At 41.2% G+C, this 24,332-nt stretch overlaps 1 protein-coding gene across 1 annotated transcript in view; it reads left to right on the forward strand.

Moving 5' to 3' along the window:
* The first annotated feature begins 266 nt into the window (after positions 1-266).
* Positions 267-24,332, forward strand: part of KDM5B (lysine demethylase 5B) — a 71,403-nt gene continuing 47,337 nt past the window's right edge. The window contains exon 1 of the mRNA XM_061187238.1: positions 267-649. Within this exon, the coding sequence (XP_061043221.1) occupies positions 461-649 (189 nt within the window). The 5' untranslated portion in view covers positions 267-460. The remainder of the gene's footprint in view (positions 650-24,332) is intronic.

A 24,332-nucleotide genomic window follows, 5' to 3' on the forward strand; every position in this document is an offset into this window, starting at 1 on the left:
GTGGGCCCGGCTTCTCCCCCAGACCCGTAACTTCCCGAGGGAGGGAAGGGGCTCTGGCACGTCGTCAGTGGGTGCCGGCTGGGCTGGACCGTGAGGACGAGCTCCGTCCCCCGGGGGCGGCCCCGCCCGGCCCGGGGGCGGGCGCTCAGCACGGGCTGGGTGGGGGTGGGGTGGGACTCCTTTTCCTCGCCGTGGCGGCGGAGGCGCACGGCGTGGCTGGCGCGGTGCGGCGTCGTCGGTCGGTGTCGGAGTCGGAGTCGGAGTCGGAGTCTGAGGAGCCGGATCCGAGGCTGAGGAGGAGGAGGAGGAGAAGGAGAAGGAGGAAGAGAAGGAGGAGGAAGAGGAGGAGGAGAAGAAGGAGGAGGAAAAGGAGGAAGAGAAGAAGAAAGATTAAGAGGAAGGCCAAGGAACCGGAGGAGGCCGAGAACCGTCGCTCAGCCGCGTCCGCGGCGCCGCGAGGATGGAGGCCCCTGGCCCGCGCCCCGCGCCGGCCCTCGGCGGCCCCGGCCCGCTGGGCGAGTTCCTGCCGCCGCCCGAGTGCCCGGTCTTCGAGCCCAGCTGGGAGGAGTTCGCCGACCCTTTTGCTTTCATCCACAAGATTCGGCCCATAGCCGAGCAGACCGGGATCTGCAAGGTGCGGCCGCCGCCGGTGAGTCTCGAGCGGGGCTCACGGCCGGCCGGCGGGCGGCTGGGCCTCTGCGCGGGGCGCGGGGACAGCGGACGGAGCGCGGCCGGGGTTCGGATGCGGACGGAGAGGCGGCGGCACCACGGGCACCGGGGTCGCGGCCGTGCGCCGGAGCCCGCGGGGCGGAGGGCGGGCTGGCGCGGAGGCCCCCGGGCGCGGGTGCGGCGGGTGCGGGGCGCTGGGGGTGCGGGGTGCGCGCCCCGCGAGTTGTCGCGAGGAGGAAAGTTTTCAATATGGCGGCGGAGCCCCTGGTCCTTTGTGTGGAGGCGGCGGCGGCCCGGGCGGCTTCACCTGGCGCCCCACCCTCGGGCCCCGGACCCCCCGCCCCGGCCCGGACCCCTGGCGGGCCCCCCGGGCCGGGGACTAGGCGGGGCGACGGCGCCAGACGGAGGCACCGCGGGCCGGGACGAGCGGACGTGCTGAGGGGGCGTGAGCGTGGGGTTCGGGGGGCGGCCGCCCAGAGGCTCCCCGGCCCCCGCCCCGAGAGCTGCCCGCGGCGGGCGGTGTCAGCCCCGAAGGCGGAGGCCGCCCCGCGTCCCTACCCGGAGCGGAGGCCCCCGCGCAGCCTCCTGCCCGGGTGGGCGTGAGGGTGGGTGTTCCCGAAACGGTCACCAACGGCTGCAACGTCGGCGGAGAAGCCCGGCCGGCCCCTGCCCCCTCTCCCCTCCCCCCTCTCCCCTCCCCCTCCCCCTCCTCTCCCGTCACTTCCCCTCCCCCTCCCCCAGCCCCCGGCCGCAAGCTCCGCACCCCTGGGCTGTGCCCACCTTTCGGACCGGCCGAGGCGGCCTGAGCAGTTGGATGGGCCGGGACCGTTGGCCGGAGGTTTAACTGCCTTTCCGACAGTTTGCGAAGCTTCTCCCCGCTCCGCCCCCGCTCCCTCGGAGGAAGCCCCCCCTCCCGCCCCTTTCTTTCTTAGGCTTGCTCTTTGTAATGACGTTGGAGTTGAGGGGTTCTGTGCGTAACCGCTCAGCCTGGAGAGCTGTGTCGAGGGAGATCCCGACTGAGTCTGTCTGATCCCAAGTGCCCCCTCCCCCCGAATTGAAACGCGGACTCTATATTGGAGTTTTTCTTGGACTAGTTTGAAGTGAAGATGAAATACCTGTTTCCGGGAATAACTGGTCAGTTAGGATGGGGGAGATGATTGAGAATAGATGCCTTTCTCTGAAGAAATAGACAAGGTTGATTGTCGTTGCTTAAGGGAAGTGCGTGTCGGTTGGAGCGCAGAGGCCTGCAGAAGTTGTGCGGTGATTGGGGCCAGGGTGTTAGTTGTGGAAGAATAGGGCATGGGCAGGTAGCAGCGGAGCTTCGTGTCAAGCGTTAGGGACGGGGACTATGAATAGTCCGCGCTTGCATCCATGGGCGTCTATTCTGAAACTAGGCAACTTGAGTAAGTTCTCGGTAGCCCAAATGTGTGCAGTCGGTTCCTGGGAGTGAGTTGTCCTCCATGTTGGTATTGTGGTGCTCTAGGGCCGGGGTAAACCCTTAATCTACTTTCCTACACTATTCCTTTTGTCGGGTTCTTTTCCTAGAAAGATAGTGTTGCCCTGGTTAGGTTTGGCTACTCATTTCCGCATCTTGGCCAGAATATTAATGGTAAGCTCTGCGAAATGTGTTATCTTACTGCCTTTCCCCATTCTGAATGTCAGACAGACGTGATGGCCACCATTTTGTATTGAGAGTGGTACTTACTACAGCTGAGGAGAAGAGTATTAAAGAGGCACAAATAAATAATCCACAAACATAACCAGTGCTCTGTTTTGGAGACCTCCTTTGTGTGGAGGAGGCTTGCTTCCTCCTTTGTTTAACAAACTCCTATGCCAATTGGAAAGAGTTTGGGAGTATTTCTAGTTGATATAACCGCAAAAAGGGAAACCTTTCCAGAAGTTGTAGCTCTTGAAGAAGGGTCTTGTTGGAACAAAGGGATCTTAAGAGATGGAGACGTAAACAGTCTTTGTTTTAGAAACCGTTTTCTTTTAGAAAGCTAACTGTGAACAAGTGGTTTCATATAGTTGAAATAAAGCAGCAACAAACCAAGAGATAGGAAATATTTTCCATGGCGATAGCTATATAATGCCCGTGTTTCTAGATGATTTGTGACCACTAAGTTTTTGGAATACAAGTGACTGTATTAAAATGGGGATTGGGTTTATTGGTATTTTATTTCTCGGAGATAAGGGGAAGAATTACAAAGCATTTCTATTTCCTTTTGTCCTTACCTTTGCATCTTTAATTAATGGTACTTAATGTAGCTTCAATTTATAGCTGATTCTTAGTGATGGTCCTAAACTGCTTTGCTACTGAAAACTTGAGGTTCACAGAAATTTGTGAAAATATAGTAAGATAAATATGATAAAAGGTAATAAAATCAAGAAGATGATATTCAGATCCTGAGTTACAAGTTTAAAGAGGGTAGTAAACCTTTTTTCAAATTACATCAAGTATGTGGGATAACTAGGCTTGTTTCCTGGACTTTTTTTTTTTTTTTTTTTCCCCAATTTACAGTTAATCTGACTTCTGGTTTGTTACCTTTAGAATGCAAATTTTCATTTCCTCCTTGATGTACTTAGATTTCTTTTTAAGGACAAATTATATTTTCCGTGTCACTTTGTGGTATTTGGAGATGATTAATTTTAGGGGTGTAACTATTAGGCAAAAAATAGTGGACTGCTCAGTAAATACTTTTCTCAATCTCGAGTTTGATAGGAATATATTTGATGGCTTCAGTAATTTACTCTGTTGCTCTCAAACATGTAACATTTGGCCATAGATAGGCAGATTCCACAAATTTCTTCTCTGGAGGTGTCCAGACGCTAGAGATTTAAGTCAAACCCCAGATGGCACAACAGACACATTTTTCAACTTTAACTTCTTGCGGTCGTTAGTTTGATCCCTTAGGCTTCATAGCCAAAGTGTAAAACTTTCAAATGTTCTAATACAGTCAGTGTCTTAATCCAGTCAGTGTCTTTGATTGAGCCTGTTGGTTCCGCCCTTAGAACATGAAGGAACTTAAATACACTTCTCTTTGTATGGGGGGAGGTGTGAGTGATACAGAGCTCTTTTACTCTCATTCCAGCCCATCATTCTCCCTAATGTTACGTTTGCTTGACTGTGGCCTAATCCTCTCTGTTGTTTTTCCAGTTTCTTTGGTGTCATGAAATTTTTCTCTAGTTGTGATTCCTTGCCACCTTAAACCTTTTAATATTTGGGGGAAAAGCTTATCAATAGAAATATTCTTGAGCAAAGGAAGAACTTATAATTACTTTTTTAAAATAACAGTTTTGTTTAGACATAATATATTTACCATACAGCTCATCAATTTAAAGTGTGCAATTCAGTAGTTTTTAGTATTTTCATGGAGTTTTACAACCATCAATCACAGTCAGTGTTAGGACATGTTTATCACCCGCAAAAGAAACCCTGTACCCAATTGTAACTAGTTTTTAAAGGGAAATTTAGAACTATACCTCTCAAAAGAAGAACTTTATTTTCTCACTTGGTAGGAGGCTGGATTAAGTCCTACAGTTTTAGTTTGAATGTGTCTGCCTTAAAGTAAAAACAAACTTCATTTGTTGTAGTCTTTGAATGGGTGATTAGCTAAATTTGACTTTGCCAGTGGTAGATTGGTCACACTCACAGACATCCATCTAGCTGTAACTCTTAGTGAACTAATCAACAAGTTAATAATAGACTCTTAGAATGGAATGTGAGTGATATTGCAAATATATGAGACAGCTTAAGGTTTACATCCCCACCCCCACTGGAAAAGTTTCCTTTCCTGTGGTTGTAGGATTTGTTTTTAAACATGCAGTCCAAACCTTTTTTAAAGAGCAGAATGACTAGAGAATTGCCTTTGAAGAGTCTTAATAAATGTTCTGATTTAAAGCTGGGGTGTTGAGTTCATTATTGAGAGACACTGATAAGAAAAATTAGAGAAAATGATCAATCCTCAGTTTCATTCTTTGTCTCTAAGGTCCTTAATTTTCTTTATTTCTGATTGATAGATCAGTAGTAAACTCATTTACTTATTTGTTTAGTTTGGGAGACAATAACAAAGTCCAGATGTTTACAGTACTTTAATATAGGCAGACAGAAATCTGCCAGTGAGAGAATTTTCTTTTAGAAAGGCAAAAATATCATTGTGAACTATTCAATTTAAAAAAAAAAACACAAAAAGGAATCTGGTTTATGTGCTGTAAATGGGAGCTTTTTGCAGGCTTTGGTAACCTCTCATTGTTTTAATTGGGCCACATTAAAGTTTGGTTGTAGAAAAGGATAGAGGGAGACCTCATGCCCCCAAATGAAAGTGCTGATTAATTAGGTTCCTGGATTTAGGTTCCACGAAGCCTACTTGTGTATCTCTTGGCAAAGGCCATCAATGGGTTTAAAAACCAGTTACCTGGAAAGACCTGGCTTTCCTCATTGTACAGTTCTTGCATTGAGCTGGTGGTGTGATTTTTCCTTTCTAAGAGAATTAGATATTCTTTGGAGATTATGCTAATATACCCGTTTTATGTGTAGAAGATCACTGCAGTCTCAAAAAAAAGTTTTTTTAATTATGTGGACTAAATGTTGGGAACTGAAGGGCTGACTATACTTTCAGAAATCTCTAAGTTTGGGTCCCTTGACGAGGAATCATCAGAAGCACACCAGTGCGTCCCTTTGGGGTGAGTGGGTCCGTGCCGTATCACCTGGGCCACTCTCATTTACTTTCGATGGCTTAAGGTTTGAGAAGCTAATAAGTGGATTTTAAAATCTGAGTTGTGAGAAACTTGTCTAAGACATGAGAATTGTATGCAGCTTAACAAGGATTTCTTAAGTATTTATCAACTGCTGTGTCCTAGCATGGGATTAAAGAGAAAAATGAGATATTACCTTTGTACACCTAAAAAAAATTCTTCTAAGAATGCTTTTTCTGTCATTAACTATTAGATGAGTTCAATGGTGACTTTGCTTTTTCAACCTCCAAGTTTATGAAGACTAACGGGGAGAAGCCGCCTCTAGGGCAGTGGGACATTTCTGTTTCATAACTGTAAGATGGAAGAATTTGACTAAATGTATTCTTGTCTTTTTAAATTTTTTTTTAAACATTCAGAATTTTAATTGTAGACCATTCCTCTTAAAGCATCATTGTCATATGCCTTTAGACATGGCCTAGAGTCATCCCATCTGTTCCTCTGTTTTATTTCTTTTAATCGTTTAAGTTTTCTTTCTGGACTTAGGACCAGTTACTTTGCTCTGCTAGAGCCTTCATTTCCAGGGTATAAATGACATTTTTTAAATTATGAAAATAATTCAAGCACACACAAAAGTGTAGAGAATATAGTCCCTTTACGTATTTTCCTGGATATGAGAGGGCAGAAAGCAGAGCAGCAGTGTTGGAATTGAGAGCAAACTAGTGACCTCAGGTGTAGAGAACAACTTGGCTTAGCTTTTGTCTTATTCAGGGTGAGTGAGATTTGGGCAATTAGGAATGAGGTTTCTAGCCTTTAGTGAGAGATGGCCACTCTTTGCCTAATCAGGATGGGGATTGGATTTCTCAGTCTTTCCAGGGCCTTTGTTGCTTTGTGACACGTTTGTTGGAGCCTGTGTGGGAACCTGACCGCTGTCAGGCCAGCTCCTGGATGCAGAGGCATGGTGGTCAGAGGTGGTGGTCAGAGGTGGTGCCCGTCGTTCCCTTTCCTGCTCTTGGTCCATTTTCCTGTCTGACGTCATCTCAGCAGCACAGAGCTGGGAGTCGGGAGTGACCAAGAAGTAGAACGAAGTCCCTTTTGGAAAAGGAGTTTGAAGGAAATGCGAGTCAAAGGGTCTAATGAGTGGCTGGTCAGGATGTCATTAGGTTCACTTTCCTGTGAAGATGGTGGTTCGACTTCCAGCCTCGATGATGCAGTTCCTGTTTCAGCAGAATTGCTGATGAACATTTAGATGGCCTCAGATGTTCAAAAGAAGTGATTTAAAAGTCAGGCCATTGAAAAATATTTTCTGTAAATAACCCCTTAAAGTCTAAGCACTCTCCTCCCCAAAATAATAAATAACTTCATTTTTCAGGAACTAAGTTAAACATCACTAGGCAGAAGGTGACATAATAAACGACTTTTTTTTTAAACTTGTTGATTCCATTTCACTTGGAAATGTTATTTTACAACTGATGTAAATTTTAAGAAATATTTTGCAGGGATAAAAATAAGCTTTATCAAGTGGAGTGTATGTGGATTTTTATTTTTTCTATTACGTAAAAGAAGGAGTCAGTGTTTCCAAATTTTTTTAAATGAGTGGGTAGAATCTTGAATCTAATACCATCACGACCTTGGACAGAGTCATTTTTTTCCAATGTATGCCTTCTTACCTGCTATAAGGAGATCTGACACTGACTTAGAGCTGTTGTCCAGATTAATTGATGCATTGCAAGGAGCTTAAATTCCAGAGCTTTTATTTGCTCGCTGCTAAGAAGGGTCTGGGGACAGATTTAGAGAGACGAGGGTTAGTGCCAAATATATATCCCTCATTTCTCCTACAGCGAAGGGATTTTTAAAAGTGAAACTTGAAAAGTCAAAACCCCAACATCAGAACTAGAATATACAAAATGTAAATTCTTCTGTTGGTTTAGATGAAGCTTTTCTGTACCTGGATGTTTTTTTAAATTAGTTGAAATAAAAAATTTTTTTCAGGTAGAGCTGTTATAAATTATTACAGAAAATTTGCAGTGTATGTGTGTTATACAAGCAGGAGTTTGTATTTGGTAAGCTTTGTGTTAAGAAGTGTTTAAAATTATTTAATTTCCCCTCGTGTGGGAGGGCTGTGATGCTGTGGAAGCCCTGCAGCATTATATTTTGTCTAACATAATTTAAATAGTCCCAATTCTTGCCTGAAGGGTTAGTAGATTGAGTCTTTAATAAGTTACTTGTAAAGTGGGGAGAAAAGTAGAAGAGGTGTCAGGGAAAAGGTTTATTTTGGTCTTCAGGACAGAGCCCGATTATATTTTATTCTTTTACTAACAAGTAGGCAGACTCTTTTTTTAAATAAAGCTAATTAGAGCTTCTATATGATCAGATTCACCGTGTTTTTTTGTTCAAATATGTTATGGGATCTCATAACATTGCTTCTTAGGTGGACCCGTATATATTGTATTTCTACTAGTGTGGCTTTTTTGTTTTTGTCTTGAATCAAGCAATTCACTCAATACGGTTTTCTGCATGTGTTAAAACACTGTCTAGTGGTGTACATACAAAGTTTTAAAATCTTGAAATGTTGAAAGTGTTTTAGTTTAGTTGCGAGCACATAGCTAGGCTGAGCTTCTCTTCCCAGCTATGTTCCTTGTGTGGCCCTAGGCAGATTTTTGTGCATTCCTACATTAATTCTTGCCACCTCACAGCTTGATCAAATTGTAGTGTTAGAAAACTGAATTTAAACCTGAGTGGGTTTTCAGCAGTTGGCTGGAGCTTTTGTTAAGCATGCGTTCCTATGATACAGATACCTGAACATGGCCGTCTACTCCACTGCTAACTCCAGAGACAAAGAACAAATCCTGTCAAAACCACATAATTTCAAGGTCTTTAAGGCAAGATCCTCCCAATTTTCTGTGCGGTTATACCAACTCATCATTTGGTGATATTTAAACCAGATGGGAACATGTCATCCTTGCCAGGCTTTAACTTGGACGGCGAGAGTGAGGATCTCTTAGGATTTGTACTCTGGTGTCTTTTTATTTGTGGGACAGGGGGTGAGGCCATGAAGATGAGCAAGGTCTAGAAAGAGAATTTTGGGACTGTAACCTCCATTTTGTAAAATTCCAGGTATTCCAAGCTTTTTCCTCTCGCAGAGAGGCTCTTATCCAATATTTTGGACAAATTGAGAACAGCCGCCAGATTTTCCAGTGGAAGGCTGGCTTCGGGGATTTGTGTAGGGTGTGGGTTTGGGGTTTTTAAAGGTTTTTATTTTTTTAATTAATTAATTAGTTTACTTTTGGCTGTGTTGGGTCTTCGTTTCTGTGCGAGGGCTTTCTCTAGTTGCGGCGAGCGGGGGCCACTCTTCGTTGCGGTGCTCGGGCCTCTCTTGTTGCGGAGCACAGGCTCTAGACACGCAGGCTTAGTCATTGTGGCTCACGGGCCTAGTCGCTCCGCGGCATATGGGATCCTCCCAGACCAGGGCTCGAACCCGTGTCCCCTGCATTGGCAGGCAGACCCTCAACCACTGCGCCACCAGGGAAGCCCTGGTTTGGGGTTTTTAAAGATTGTACTTAATGGCAGCCCATTCTTCTGGGTTCCTTTCTATAACTACTTTCTTTTCCACTGCTAACCTTGTGGCTTTTCCTGTCTTCCAAGTGTAAAATACATCCTTGACTTATGTTAATAGATAATTGCTCATCAGATTTTTTTTGAGGGGAACAGGGTTTAAAATTTGATTTAGGATCCAAGGTAATTTGTTTTTGGCGGTTGGTATTAGCTGGCTAGGACATGAAAACTTGCAGAGAATAGGGATTTCATGGAAAAATCGTGGAGCAGGAATCCAAACATTTGGCTTCTGGTGTGTGTTCCATTATCTTCATGTTATCCTTGAGCTTCCAGCCTTGAGGTTGGATTTTCAAGGTTTTATTCCATTAACTTTTTTGTTTGTTTTAATAAATTTATTTATTTATTTATTTTTGGCTGCCTTGTGCCGTGCGCGGGCTTTCTCTGGTTGCGGCGAGCGGGGCTACTCTTACGTGTGCGGGCTTCTCATTTTGGTGGCTTCTCTTGTTGCGGAGCACGGGCTCTAGGCGCGTGGGCTTCAGTAGTTGTGGCATGTGGGCTCAGTAGTTGTGGCTCACGGGCTCTAGAGCGCAGGCTCAGTAGTTGTGGCACACAGGCTTAGTTGCTCTGTGGCATGTGGTATCTTCCCAGACCAGGGCTCGAACCTGTGCCCACTGCATTGGCAGGCGGATTCCTAACCACTGCGCCACCAGGGAAGCCCTAACCTGCCTTTTAAAATGAGGATAATTCTGGCCCTGCTTTACATGATGAGGCATAAAGAGGTAAGTAAACAGGCTCAAGGTCACCGCTACTAAGTGGAGGAGCCTGATATGAGCCCACACAGTACTCTTAACCATTATTTATATTGCCTATATCCACATGAAATTGGGATTACATGAGACGGCAGATGGAAAATTATGAATCTTTTTTTTTTTTTAAGTTGAAATGTAGTTGATTTACAATATTGTGTTAGTTTCAGGTGTACAGCAAAGTAGTTCAGTTATGTATATACTTTTTCAGATAATTTTCTGTTACAGGTTATTACAAGATATTGAATATTGCTCCCTGTGTTACGCAGTAAATCCTTGTTGCCTATCTATTCTATGTATAGTAGTTTGTATCTGTTGATCCCATACTCCTAATTTATCCCTCCCCATCCCTCCCTTATCCCCCTTGGTACCCCTAAGTTTGTTTTCTATGTCTGTGAGTCTGTTTCTGTGTTGTACATAGATTCATTGCTGTAATCTTCTAGAGTCCACATATAAGTGATATCATATGATATTTGTCTTTGATTTACTTCACTCAATATGATAATTTCTAGGTCCATCCATGTTGCTGCAAATGGCATCATTTCGTTCTTTTTTATGGCTGCGTAATAATCCATTGTATATATGTACCACATCTTTATCCATTCATCTGTTGATGGACACTTAGGTTGCTTCCATGTCTTGGCTGTTGTAAATAGTGCTGCTATGAACATTGGGGTGCATGTAGCTTTTCAAAGTGTGGTTTTCTCCAGATACAGGCCCAGGAGTGGGATTGCTGGATCCTATGGTAACTCTGTGTTTGGTTTTTAAGGAACCTCCATACTGTTCTCCATAGTGGCTGCACCAATTTACATTCCCACCAGCAGTGTAGGAGGGCTCCCTTTTCCCTTTTGTTAACTTAGTTCTTGCTGCTAAGGTAGGATTTTCTTTTCCCCCCCGTGCTGTGCGGCTTGCGGGATCTTAGTTTCCTGACCAGGGACTGAACTGAACCCGGGCTCATGGCATTGAAAGCACTGAGTCCTAACCACTGGACTGCCAGCGAATTCCAAGGACAATTTTATAGAAAAGGAAGCTGTGCTGAGAGATGTTAAATGACTTGTCTAAGGTGACACAGCTTTTAAAGGACAAATTGGGGAATTCCAAACTGGCTTTTTACTTCCAAGTTCAGTGTTCTTCTTTCTAATACGTGGTGGCCAGTGGCTCCTTTCGTAGATCCCAGAAATTAGCTGGGCTTTTTGGGAAGGAGAGTGTGATCTTCCTTTGCTTCTTTCTGGTTATCCTAACGCACTGCAGGAAAATCAGAACTCGAAAGCTGCCCTTACGTGATACCAAAGTACAGTACCATTTCGTTTTGTCTGTTATAGTTGTCTGCGAAATGTAATTATAGAATTTTAAGTAAACCGTGTGCCCTTATTTTTTAACTTATCAATGTGTATGAGCTTGGCCATTACATATACTTTTGGTTGGTTGGCTCATTTGTGTGGAAACTCCTGGCTCATCAATTTCAGTGACCGCTTAGCTTCAATTGGAAGAATATGGAAGAAGCTCCTCTGGCCCTTGGAAAGCTCAGCTAGGTTTGAGAACTACTAGTTTAGGTAATTTCCTGATGAGGTTTAGGCAGCTGTTAATATAAGGAATTCTCTTTTTTTTTAAATTTTTTTACAAAAATTATGTATTTATTTATTTTTGGCTGTGTTGGGTCTTCGTTTCTGTGCGTGGGCTTTCTCTAGTTGTGGCAAGTAGGGGCCACTCTTCATCGCGGTGCGCGGGCCTCTCACTGTCGCGGCCTCTCTTGTTGCGGAGCACAGGCTCCAGACGCGCAGGCTCAGGAGTTGTGGCTCACGGGCCCAGTTGCTCCGCGGCATGTGGGATCTTCCCAGACCAGGGCTCGAACCCGTGTCCCCTACATTGGCAGGCAGATTCTCAACCACTGCGCCACCAGGGAAGCCAATCTAAGGAATTTTCTTACCTGTTGACTTTGAATTAATAGAAATTCTCAGCTCCACTACAAGAAACTAAGGAATCCTTTCTGTCAGCTCTGGTGAATGAAGAAATGGATTGGGTCCTTGGGGTTGGTTATGGGTTGAATTCAGTACATTTATTGATATGTCAGTAAGTGCCAGGAATTGTGTTAAGGTTCTGCAGTTTACAACTTTGACTTAAAGGAACTCATAGTCTGCTGGTGAGAAAGATCAGTAATTAGATTATATAATAGGATGTGTGCAAGTAATGGAAATTGTATATAGAATGGTTGGAGATATTAGGGTTGGGGGGATATGGAGGTGGGTGGAGTATGGGGAGAGGGGGCTGCCTGGGGGTATCTGGGAAGGCATTGGGTTAGGCCAGGGTTAGGGAGGAAATAGGAGTGTAGAATGAGAATGAGGATCATGAGAACTCTCAGAAACACCAGCATTTAAGGAATAAAGAGGATCTAGTTGGAGGCCGCAGGAAATGTGCTGGGAAGCCAAGGAGAGAAAAAAGCTGGTTTGTTGAGCCTGTATTTCAGACTTACATGACTTCTTGGTGATGATTTTCTTAAGTCTCAACTGTAGACACAGCTGTAAAATCCTCTATTTAAAATCTGGGAAAGTAGATAATAGAAGAGTTTTTATAGTGTGTCCCATTGATACCAGGCAGCCATTCAAATGAGGACCAGTTTTATTAGGCTGGAACTTCCTCATATTTTAGGTTAAAATGGGTCATCTTTTAAATCAAATTATTATTATTTTTGGCCGTGCCGCATGGCTTGCAGGATCTTAGTTCCCCCACCAGGGATCGAACCTGGGCCCTGGCAGCGAAAGCGCTGAGTCCTAACTACTGGACCTCCAGGGGATTCCCCAAATTGATTATTAAATGTGGCAATAAATGTGAAAGAAATAAGATAGTGCTCTCTCTAAAACAATAACACTGAGATACGTTATAAATTTATTTTAAGAGTTTTGGACATGAGATTTATTTATCTACCATCCTAAATTGAGCTTGCCTGTGTAATAGTACACCCTTTTATCTTTCATACAGGAGATCTAGCCTTGAAGCATGGTCAGAATTAGAGTATACTGAATAGACTATCAGGTTGTACTTGTGTAAATATTAGATGATCGGCAGTGGGATAAACAGAGCAGCTTCCTAGCAATTCCAGTTCAGGTTCGAGCTTCAGTCTTTTACTTCAGATATGGCTATTAGGGATCATATGTGTTGTAAAATTATTTCCACTTTTATTGCTAGATGTATAGTTAATATGTCTTAATTGCAGCAGGACTGAAGAGCTGTTAAACATTTGCTTTTAGTGAAATGTGTGGCTTACTATTTGCTCTTTTTTTTGTTTGTTTTTTTAGTGCAGTTGCAAATGTTTCTTGAGATGGAACATCAAACAAAACAAAGATTTACCCTTTAGTATCTTCTCTGAGGCTCAGGCTGATTTTTAGTGTCACTACTGTCCCTTTCCTGACTTTGATTTTGAATCTCCAGGAGTGACCACCAGTTTGTAAAGTACTAAAGGTGTAGAGCAGCAAGTGTTTACAGATCTAATGAGGCCTTAAAGTTAGGGTGTGGGATGTTTAACTTTCCCTGCCCTTGGTGCCCAGGTAAGTTTGGGTGTTGCTGAGTGAAGGTTGAGGGGGCAGAGTTCAACCTCGTTCCTAAACCCCTTCCCCGACAAATCATTTTTTAAAAAAATATTTATTTATTTATTTTTGGCTGCATTGGGTCTTCGTTGCTGCGCGCGGGCTTTCTCTAGTTATGGCGAGCGGGGGCTACTCTTCGTTGCGGTGCGCAGGCTTCTCGTTGTGGTGGCTTCTCTTGTTGTGGAGCACGGGCTCTAGGCATGTAGCCTTCAGTGGCTGTGGCATGTGGGCTCAGTAGTTGTGGCTCATGGGCTCTAGAGCGCAGGTTCAGTAGTTGTGGCACACGGGCTTAGTTGTTTCGTGGCATGTGGGATCTTCCCGGACCAGGGCTCAAACCCATGTTCCCTGCATTGGCAGGCAGATTCTTAACCACTGCGCCACCAGGGAAGCCTGACAAATCATTTTTTGAACCTTTCTGAAGTATGTAATCTTCTCTTAACTTTAGCAGTCTCAGTTTTCTGCCAGAAAACTGCCTTTTCCTCACTGGGATCCTAGGTATGAAAGAAAACAATCAAAACTACTTACTAAATAATTTCCTTGCAGGGGGGAACCGTGGCACTGTAGCTACTTGATCATAATATAGTTTGGTGTAGGCATATTGAAGTAACGTTTGCACCAGTTACAGTTGCTGTAAGGGAGAGGGATCTGAAATTTCTTCTGGACTCATTCAGTGACCATAAGATGTCTGTGAATGACCTGAAATGTATAATGCTTTCCTGTTAACTTTTCATGATTGGCCATCATGTTGTCAGCCCATTTAAGTGGAAGATGATTTGTTCTAGGGATTTAGCTTTCTTAGGATCCTTCCTTGTGAATTTTATAATTTTTTTAAAAAATAAATAAATTTATTTATTTATTTATTTGGCTGCATTGGGTCTTCGTTGCTGCTCGCGGGCTTTCTCTTGTTGTGGCGAGCAGGGGCTACTCTTCGTTGTGGTGCGTGGGCTTCTTATTGCGGTGGCTTCTCTTGTTGCAGAGCACGGGCTCTAGGTGCGCGGTCTTCAGTAGTTGTGGCACGAGGGCTCAGTAGTTGTGGCTCGCAGGCTCTAGAGCGCAGGCTCAGTAGTTGTGGCGCACTGGCTTAGTTGCTCAGTGGCATGTGGGATCTTCCTGGCCCAGGGCTTGAACCCCGTGTCCCTGCATTGGCAGGTGGATTTTTTAACCACTGCGCCACTAGGGAAGTCCCCTCTGTGAATTTAAAAGGATACTTCCATTATAGGCTTGATGAGATTTTTGGGATATGCCAAAAATCTGTATGAATCACTCCAGGTAACTTTGGTAGTTATCTGTTAAGGACATTTTGGAAGAGTAAGATGGCCTCCGTGTGATCTAGTTATTCCCTCTTACTGTTTATAAACCAGATTGTACTTAGCTTGTTCCTACAGAGGGGCCTGGGAGGAAGCTATTTCTCTGAGGTTTGAGCAGCAGTATCAATGGGAGGACTGTTTTGTGTCAATATTGTCATATGGCTCTAACAGTAACCAATGTAAGTCACGTAGAGGCCGTGTAAATACAGATTATCATTTCCAAGTTTTATTAAAAGTGGTGGAAAAGGAACTTATTGGGACTAATGCTTAATAAGTAAACACCATGACATGCCTCTATGTATTTATTTTTGGCTGCGCTGGGTCATAGTTGCGGCACGCGGGATCTTTCGTTGCAGCATGTGGGTTTAATTGCCCCACAGCATGTGGGGTCTTAGTTCCCCAACTAGGGATCGAACCCGCATCCTTTGCATTGGAAGACAGATTCTTAACCATTGGACCACCAGGGAAGTGCCGACATGTCTCTTTTTTACTGGTGTGTTTTCATTTACTAATAGATGGTCCATAGAAACAATGCTTTGCCTTCCCAAATACTTAATATTCAGAAATTAAAACATTCTTTTAAACGAAGTTGTGTAAAACTGCAAACTGGCTCTTACCAAGCCCCATCTATAGGAGGAACATTTAACAAATGTTCTTATTCCTTGGTACTTATTATCTTAGTGCAACTATCAAAAGTCCGTGTATGTTTGCAAATGATTGCATTGGTATTTTCAGGTTCTTTTTGGTGGTAGGACTTTAGGGAAGACTGGGTTGCCATATAGCTTTTCTAAAAACGTTGGCATTACACGAACAGGTCAAGAAATCATTGTTAGTGCATGGAGAAAACACTTGAAGGGGCTGCTTTTAAAATCTGTGTGGACAGAGTTCTCTGGAGGGGCAGATTGGGTGGGGAACCCTGTAGGGATCTGTTAGGGCAGTTGTTTCCAAGGTTTGGGCTGAGGACTCTTGGAGAGTTCACAGGACCTTTTCAGCAGGTCCGCGGGAACTTCCTCTTTTCAACTAAATGTTTATCTGTGACCAGCTTTTCTTCATATATTTTAACCAAAACAACATATACAACAACTGATTGACAGCAGAAGATATGAAAATCCAGCTTATTTCTATTAAGCCAGACATTAAAGAGATTTGCAAAATAAAACTCTTCTCACCAATTCTTTGCTTATTATTAAATGAATTTGTTTTTTTTTAATGTCTTTTAATTTCTAATGCAATAAAAATAAATGGATAGAACCCATCTGAAGTAAAACTCTTTGAGGTCATCAATTTTTAAGAGTTTAAAGGGGACCTAAGGCCAAGAATTTGAGAGTTGCAGTACTTTAAAAAAGGAACTTACTTCTGCAAGGGCTTGACTCAATAGGAATAAATCTAGGACCTACGCATAAGCAGTTTCTCTTTGTGCTCAACCTTTGAAGAGGATATTATAACACCAGTAGAGGGTTTGGTAAAAACTTCCCTTATTTGCCTATCTGTTGCTTCTGTGAAGTGAAAATCTTAAAGTGTTTTCAAAAAGGCAAACAATAAATTTTTCCACATAGCCAGTAACAACTAAACTGTCGAAGTGGGCCTTTTTGGTCTCATTTTGTCAAGTTTAAAATTTTTTATATTAAAGATAAGATTGTGTTTCATTTTTTGAGAGCTCTCTGTTGGAATCAGAAGAGTTTGGAACACAAAAGATAAAAATTGATCCAAATGATTTTTTTAATTGACTTTTTTTTTGAACTGTTGTAGATTTACAGAAAAATTGAGAAGATAGTTGAGTTCCCACATGCTCCTCACCTAGTTTCCCCTTTTCTTACCATTCTGCATTATTAGTGTGACACATTTATTATAATCAGTGAACCACTGTTGTTATTAACCCAAGTCCATGAACTTACACAGATGAACTCAGGTTTTGCCTAACGTCCTCTTCTGTTCCAGGATCTCATTCAGGACACCACATTGCGTTTGGTTGTCAGGTCTCTTTAGGCTCTTCTTAGCTGTGGCAGTTTCTCAGATTTCTTGGTTTTGATGACCTTGACCGTTCTGAGGAGGACTGACTGGGTATATGGGCAAATTTTTTTTTTTTTTTTAAAGGGACATTTATTCTTGCAGTCTTTTCTGTTGGCTGTGGAATGATTTGAACACTAAAGCTGTGGGAGTTTTTGTATTACACTTAACTAAAGTAAACCCTGTGCTACAATATGAACCTCGCTTGATACAGTTGCCCGTATCTAAATAAGGAGCATGATGTGTTTTTACTAAAACATTGTTCTCTTTGTTTCCAAATTCTTGTCACCAGGTTTTCTTCACTGGCAAATTTTTAGCAGAGCTTTTTTGATTTTATATTTTTTAATCTTTAGCTTTATAGAGACATTTAAAATTAATTTTCCTAATTAGACTTTTTACTTGTTCAGTAACATTTATTGAACATCCATAGCACTGTTCTATGAAGGTAGTTTTCATTTTAAATTCTTCCTTAATAACCATTTTTACACTTCTCTATAGAGGCAGAACACGCCATCATTCATAAAAGGCAGTCTCAGGCAGGCACCTGCAATCACTGTGATCATGTTGATTTCTTTTTTCCTGTAACTGCAGTATGTAAAATGTGACCCTGAATGGAGCTGAAACAAGCTTCCTAGAAGGTATAGATATTTTGTTTATAATGAATAACATTGGAAAGTAACGGAAATAACCTAAATGTCCAATACTAAGAAATTTTTAAAGTATCAATACAATGAAATGTTAATGTTCCCAGTATAGTAATAAGTAAAAGGCAATATAATTTTTTTTTGGTTTGAAATTGTGAAGATAAGCATTTTGGAAAAAATACTGGAAGGACGTGTAACAAAACGTAGCAGGTTTTTCTCTGCGATTTTGGCTCATTTTTTCTTCTTTATATGTTTTTTCTGAAATTTCAGTAATAAGCATTACTTTTGTATTAGGAAAAAAGTATTTTAAACCCATTCTATTGCTTAGTCTTTGTCCCATAAGAGAGTATGCAGTTAGGAAGTTTTATGTAGTGGACATACAGGAAATGGCTTGGTCAATATAAAATACTGATATGGGATGGTATGTAGGCTTGCCCACTAGAGTGTTGTTTTTTGTGTTACAGGAGCTGAATTCCATTGCCACACTCGCAGCTCCTCTCTTGGCAGATCCATTGTTAACTGCCTCTACCCTTGAATTAATAAACCGAAGACAGTCTTACAGGAAGCTCTCTCTCTTTTTTCTTTTTTTTTCCTTTTTTTTTTTTGGCCACACCACGCGGCATGTGGGATCTTATTTCCCTGACCAGGGATTGAACCTGGGCGTAGAGTCCTAACCACTGGACCGCCAGGGAATTCCCTAGGAAGCTCTTTAAGCACGGAAATCTGACAGTACATTCTCTGACTTTAAAAAGCAAGATGCATGTATCTCAATGCTGGAAAAAGAATACAGCAAAAAAATAGATTAATGGACCTTGAGTAGTATATATTAATGAATTCTATCTTATACAAATTTATAATGAAGATTAGAGAATCAAAACCACTGTGTTAAACATAACCAATCAAAAACAAAAACAAGGTTGCAGTAGGCTTCCTGGAAACTACAAAGCTTTGCAACATGAACATTCCCTAATCATTATCTTTTTTTTTTTTTTTTTTTCACCGTTTACTTTGTAAATGCCAGGCACCTGTCTAAAGGCTTTGCCGCTATTATTTTATTTAAGCCTCCTGGTTTCCCCTTTTTACATGTACCTAAGGCACAGGGAGATTAACCTAGTTCAAACCCACACAGTAGAGTCAGGATTTGAACCCAGGCAGTGTGACTGAGAGCCTACCCTCTTTAACATCTGTTCTACTGTACAGGAGGTGGTAAAGGGCACCACTGTGCCTTAAAACTCAGCACTGAAGAAATGACAGATGAGGATGATACAGGGGAGCCCTTTTTTGTTTTTGCTTTTAATTTTATATAAGCTTATTCTGACTTTATTGACTTAAATGTATAAAATAGCAATGTATACACAGAGGGATTTAATACATAATATATATAATTATCTTTAAAAAGTCAGGATGCAAGTTAAAACAAAAAGTTCTTTTCTCTCCCAAATATACTGTTTTTTTTTTTAATGTTGCTTCTTTTTTTTTAAAAGGGAACTTTATTATATATTTATTTATTTTTGGCTGCATTGGGTCTCTGTTGCTGTGCGCGGGCTTTCTTCAGTTGCGGTGAGCGGGGGCTACTCTTTCCTTGCGGTGCGCGGGCTTCTCATTGTGGTGGCTTCTTGTTGCGGAGCACGGGCTCTAGGCGCGTGGGCTTCAGTAGTTCTGGCGTGCAGGCTTTGGTAGTTGTGGCGTGCGGGCTTGCAGGCTCTTGAGCACAGGCTCAGTAGTTGTGGCGCACGGGCTTAGTTGCTCCCCGGCATGTGGGATCTTCCCGGACCAGGGCTTGAACCCTTGTCCCCTGCATTGGCAGGCTGATTCTTAACCACTGCGCTACCAGGGAAGCCCTCTTCTTTTTTAAAGGTTATACTCCATTTACAGTTATTATAAAATATTTGCTTTATTTAGGGGAACTCTTTAACCTGTGTTGAAATTGCTATGATGAAAAGTGCTGGTTGGCCACTAGATGCTAACTAGAGTTAGGCTGAAAGGATGGGGTCCTTAAAGGTAAACTTCAGAGGTCAGTTGCTCCTTGAAAGTTGAGGTTGCATTCACTTCTTGCTAGAGGAAAATTACATTTCAGTGGTCAGAACTTAATGTCATGTAATACTTGTTATTTTTGCTTTATAATAAAACAAACTTTACATTTGTAATTTCAATTCTTACCATAGTCCTGAAAGTAGCTATTGTTCGTACTTTCCAGATGGAAAAGTTGAGATTCCTGAAGTGGTGGTAAGAGAACCGAATCGCAAATTCTGGTCTTCTGATTTCAGTGCGTTGCTCTTTTTTTTTTTTGGTCCTATACTAATCGTCTGCTTACATTCTGAGGAACAAGTGTCTTATCCATTATTATTATGCTTGGTTAAGTAAAAAGAGAAGGGATTGAAAGAAAGTGGGTTGGGGTAGTAAGATAAGAACTTGAAGGTGCAAAATTTTTAAAGGAAAGCCAGACATATTCTCAGGACCTTTGTTTGGTTACAGACCCCTTTGAGACCCTGGTGAAAGCTGTGAGCCTTCCGAGAAAAATCCACATACACTCAATTCTATTTACAATTTAAATGCCTAGGCTTTAGGGTATAAAAGTGTGGTTCCATAGTCTATAAAGGAAATCCTCAAAGTGTTTTTACTAGTGGCTCACTAAGGACCGGAGATCTTAAACAGGCTTTGAACAAATTGGTGGCTAATTAAAGCTGCTTGGGGCCAAGTCTGCCCAGAGGGAAGTAAGAAGCAAGGGAGAAGCAGCAGCACTAGCATTTTATTTACCTTGGGAAGACTTTGAATGAAGCCTTTTGTATTACAAAGCTTTCCTGATAGACACCTATCAGTGTCGTCATGAGTGGCATAGGATGCCTGAGGGGTTCATAAATAGTAAGTCTGTTCTTACAATTTATAAGTGGGAATTTATAATGATTATGCTGTGCCTTGTACTACCTCTTCCATTTGTGCAGGTGTCTTAAGGACATCTTACTGACAAACCATTTAATTGATGAGAAAGTAGTCTTTTAAATTGTATTTCATATATGTGTTACTGAAATCTTTATTAAGGTTGATAAATCTTAAGCTCAACAGAAAGCTTTTCTAACTTGCCTTAAAATACTAAGATAAATTCTTTGTTTGGATCCTTAAAAGTTGCACCGAAGTTCTGTGGTAATGTTGATAACATAGAAACTATAAGAACCTGTGTTTACAACACTGAGTTTACCTCTGCTGGCATTGGATTAAAATCCTGTGAGTGCATTTATTCAGTGATGACTGGGTTTGATAGAATATACGAAATTAGAAAAATGCTTTCGTTCTTAATTCATGTTGTTATTTGTAAACTAACCAGAATGTGCTTTTGACACTGATTTTTAATTGGTTTTGCCTGCAGGGAATCAGAGAACTAACTTGTAGTAAGCTCTGTAGAGGGTGTACTTTCTTGTTTTGCTGATGGTTAGGTCTTAAAATGATGTCAGCCTCTAGAAAGATTAAAACAGTATTCCAGTATGTTAAGTATGTGGGTGCTAACAGTGGATCATTTACAGAGTGAATTTTCACGGTGTTTTTGAAAAATCTTTTAGCATTCGATGAAAGTTATTTTCATACTGGTCAATTTTATAATTTCAAACATTTCTCTCAGTTAAATGTGCTGTAAGTTATTTTTGCTTGGTTAGTGCTAGGACTAAGGAAAATGTTTACCTGGTGTTTCTCAGGCCTCTCTGAGGGTTTTTAAGCGTCAATGGCCTACTTAACTGCTTTCCCAAGGAATATATTTTTTAATGTTCAGGAAAATAATTGAGCTTTTAAATAATATAGCTGTACTTTTATTTTGAAAGGGTTAAAATAAAACCATTTTAAAGTTTTTAAAGGAAATTAAGATGAATTTCAGGAGGGAATTTACATGGAACTCCTTGCAATCTATTATCTTGTTTGTATGGAAATGCTGTTTTTTAAAAAAAAAAAATAATTATTTTTGGCTGCATTGGGTCTTCGTTGCTGAGCGTGGGCTTTCTCTAGTGGCGGTGAGCAGGGGCTTCATTGCGGTGTGCGGGCTTCTCACTGCGGTGGCTTCTCTTGTTGTGGAGCGTGGGCTCTAGGTGTGCGGGCTTCAGGAGTTGTGGCATGCGGGCTCAGTAGTTGTGGCTCGTGGGCTGTAGTGCGCAGGCTCAGTAGTTGTGGTGCACGGGCTTAGTTGCTCCACAGCACGTGGGATCTTCCTGGACCAGGGCTCGAGCGCATGTCCCCTGCATTGGCAAGCGGATTCTTAACTTGTGCGCCACCAGGGAAGCCCTGGAAATGCTATTTTTATGTTAGAAAAAAAATGATGTTATGAACCATTTTATTGGTAGAGGCTAAAAGTTTTGGTTAGATTACATGATATCGCTTTTAGATACTTAAGTGTCAAACCAAAAATTATCACGTTTCTAAATGGAGATTTTCATTATTTATTTGACTACTTAATTTGAGGATTATATTCCTGTTTGAAATTTTTCACTTCTTAGAGGCTTTACTATGGTCTCTTTCCTTCTCTGATGGCTTTTCTTTGAATTAAAAATCTTTTTATTGAAATTAGTTGATATACAATGTTGTGTAAATGGCTTTTTTCCACATGTAAAAGTCATGGCCCAGTGAAGCCAGACTTTGCCAAGGATATCTTTGTTCTAATATGACAGTAAGCATTGCAAATAATATGTAATTCTTTTATTGGGGTAGAGCTTTACAGCTGACAAAGTCTCAAAACCGAATGACATTTATCCCATTTTCTCTCATTCTTTGTAACCAGAGGAGGAGACAAAATTTGCAGTGATCTGTGTTTGATGAAGGAATGATCTACTGACACAGTTTTAGTTTTAAACGTATTATACCCACTGTGTGAACTTCCTTAGTGACAGATACATAGTGTTTTCCCTTTGATGTTTGATTTTTAGGATTTATTTTATTTGAAAAAGGGTTCAGGCTAAAGCAAGTATAAATTAAATAACATACATACATACAAAGACACAGCTCACCTTAATTTATAAAACTTTAATATGTAGACTTAAGATGAAATTAATTTTTGTATCATGTTTTGGGAGTAGAAGGCATATTTGATTCATTGGAGGATATCATTATACATAACTCATAAATCTTACTCTATAAAAATTGCAGGTCATTTGGACAGTATGTTAATCATTTACTTGTATATTCTGACACATTGTCTTTGATATATTTTTGGTCTAACCTTCAACCCAGATCAATTCATTTCAGAAAGCCTACAGCCTTTTTTTTTTAAAATTAATTAATTAATTAATTTATTTATGGCTGTGTTGGGTCTTCGTTTCTGTGCGAGGGCTTTCTCTAGTTGTGGCAAGCGGGGGCCACTCTTCATCGCGGTGTGCGGGCCTCTCACTACCGCGGCCTCTCTTGTTGCGGAGCACAGGCTCCAGACGCGCGGGCTCAGTAGTTGTGGCTCACGGGCCTAGTTGCTCCGCGACATGTGGGATCTTCCCAGACCAGGGCTCGAACACGTGTCCCCTGCATTGGCAGGCAGACTCTCAACCACTGCGCCACCAGGGAAGCCCTACAGCTTTTATAAAGTATTAGAGAGCAAAGATCTGAGCAATATCAAGTCTTCCATTAGCCTGCCACAGAATATTAAGAAGCGATGGGATTTCCTTCTGCTACGTTGTATTATGTATAATTAAACACATTGCTTTCTTTATCTTTAGTTATCAAGGTAAACAAAAATCACTGTAATCTTTTCGACCTAGGATGGAGTAGGTAGTATTTTTTTAAGTGTATTAGCAGTACAGTATATCTTTAACTGGCATTTAAACATTAGCCATAGTTTTTGTTGAAGAGGCTGTATGACAGCATTAGACACTTGAAGTCCTGATCTGTCATTGACTTCTTAAACAGTATTGCCATTTTTCTTTTTTCTTTTCTTTTTTTTCCTTCCTATTCTTTTTTGGGGTGGTAGTAAATAGCTTTGTACCAATTTGTAATCTGCTTTTTTCCTTTGGAAAAAAATTGTAAAATTTACTTTTTAACATAATATTTAATCAGGCATTGCTGGTGGGCATTTTTACTTAAGTGTTTGTATCACAAAAACAAAACCTGTTTTACTTTTAAACTAAAAGCAGTGATAAACTCCACCAGTATAAATTTGAAATAAAAATAACGTCTTTCTCCCTTTCTATTACAGTAGTCTTTAAAATTTACATATGTTAACACAAATTTGCATGTTTTAGTTTTTTACTCATCCACTGTTGGCTATCTTTCCATGTTTAGAACATCTAGATATTCTTTATTACCGCTGCAGAGTATTTTGTTATTTACAGATGTACCAACATTTGTATTAACTTGTTCTCTTACTCTAAAATAATTTATTATTTAATAGGTATTACTTAATGTATTTAATATATTTCCGATTGTATTTAAAATGGGTAAGGAAGCAAAAGAAAAATCACCTATAATCCTACCAAAGACAAACCGCTGTTAACCTTTTTGCTGTCTCTTTCCAGTGTTTTATTTTTCTGTTGCACAGCCTGTTTTTCTTTCTTTCATAAAATATATATAAGGAAAATTTTCAATGTCAATAAATAGAGCTATACAACAGCATGAACTTTTTTGTCTTAAAAAATTATGTTGAAATATTAAAATACTGAATAATATAAAATATACCATTGTAACGATTTTAAGGGTGCATGCAATTCAGTAACATTAAGTACATTCACAGTGTTGTACAATCATCACCACTGTCCGTCTCCAGAACCTTTTCATTATTCCAAACTGAAACTCTGTACCTATTTACACAGCATAATTTTTATGCCTTTAAACTGTTCTCTTATCGTGAACATTTAAGTTGTTTCCAGTTTTCTCCACTTACAGACAACAGTCCATACACACTCTCCTTCCTGTCTATTTTCTCCTGATAGCAGTTCTTCCAAGAACCTGTATCAGTAGATATGTCAAGGGTGATTCTTAAAATTGGTTTTGGATGTCAGTTTTTTTCTTTTCCCCCCACAGAAGAACTTATCCTCAATTTTATAATAAAAGTTAATGTAACTGGGTTACATATATTAAAATACAGTTTGTAGATAATTGGACATTAATATAGCT

This window comes from Eubalaena glacialis, chromosome 3 (assembly GCF_028564815.1).
Source record: "Eubalaena glacialis isolate mEubGla1 chromosome 3, mEubGla1.1.hap2.+ XY, whole genome shotgun sequence".
NCBI lineage: Eukaryota > Metazoa > Chordata > Mammalia > Artiodactyla > Balaenidae > Eubalaena > Eubalaena glacialis.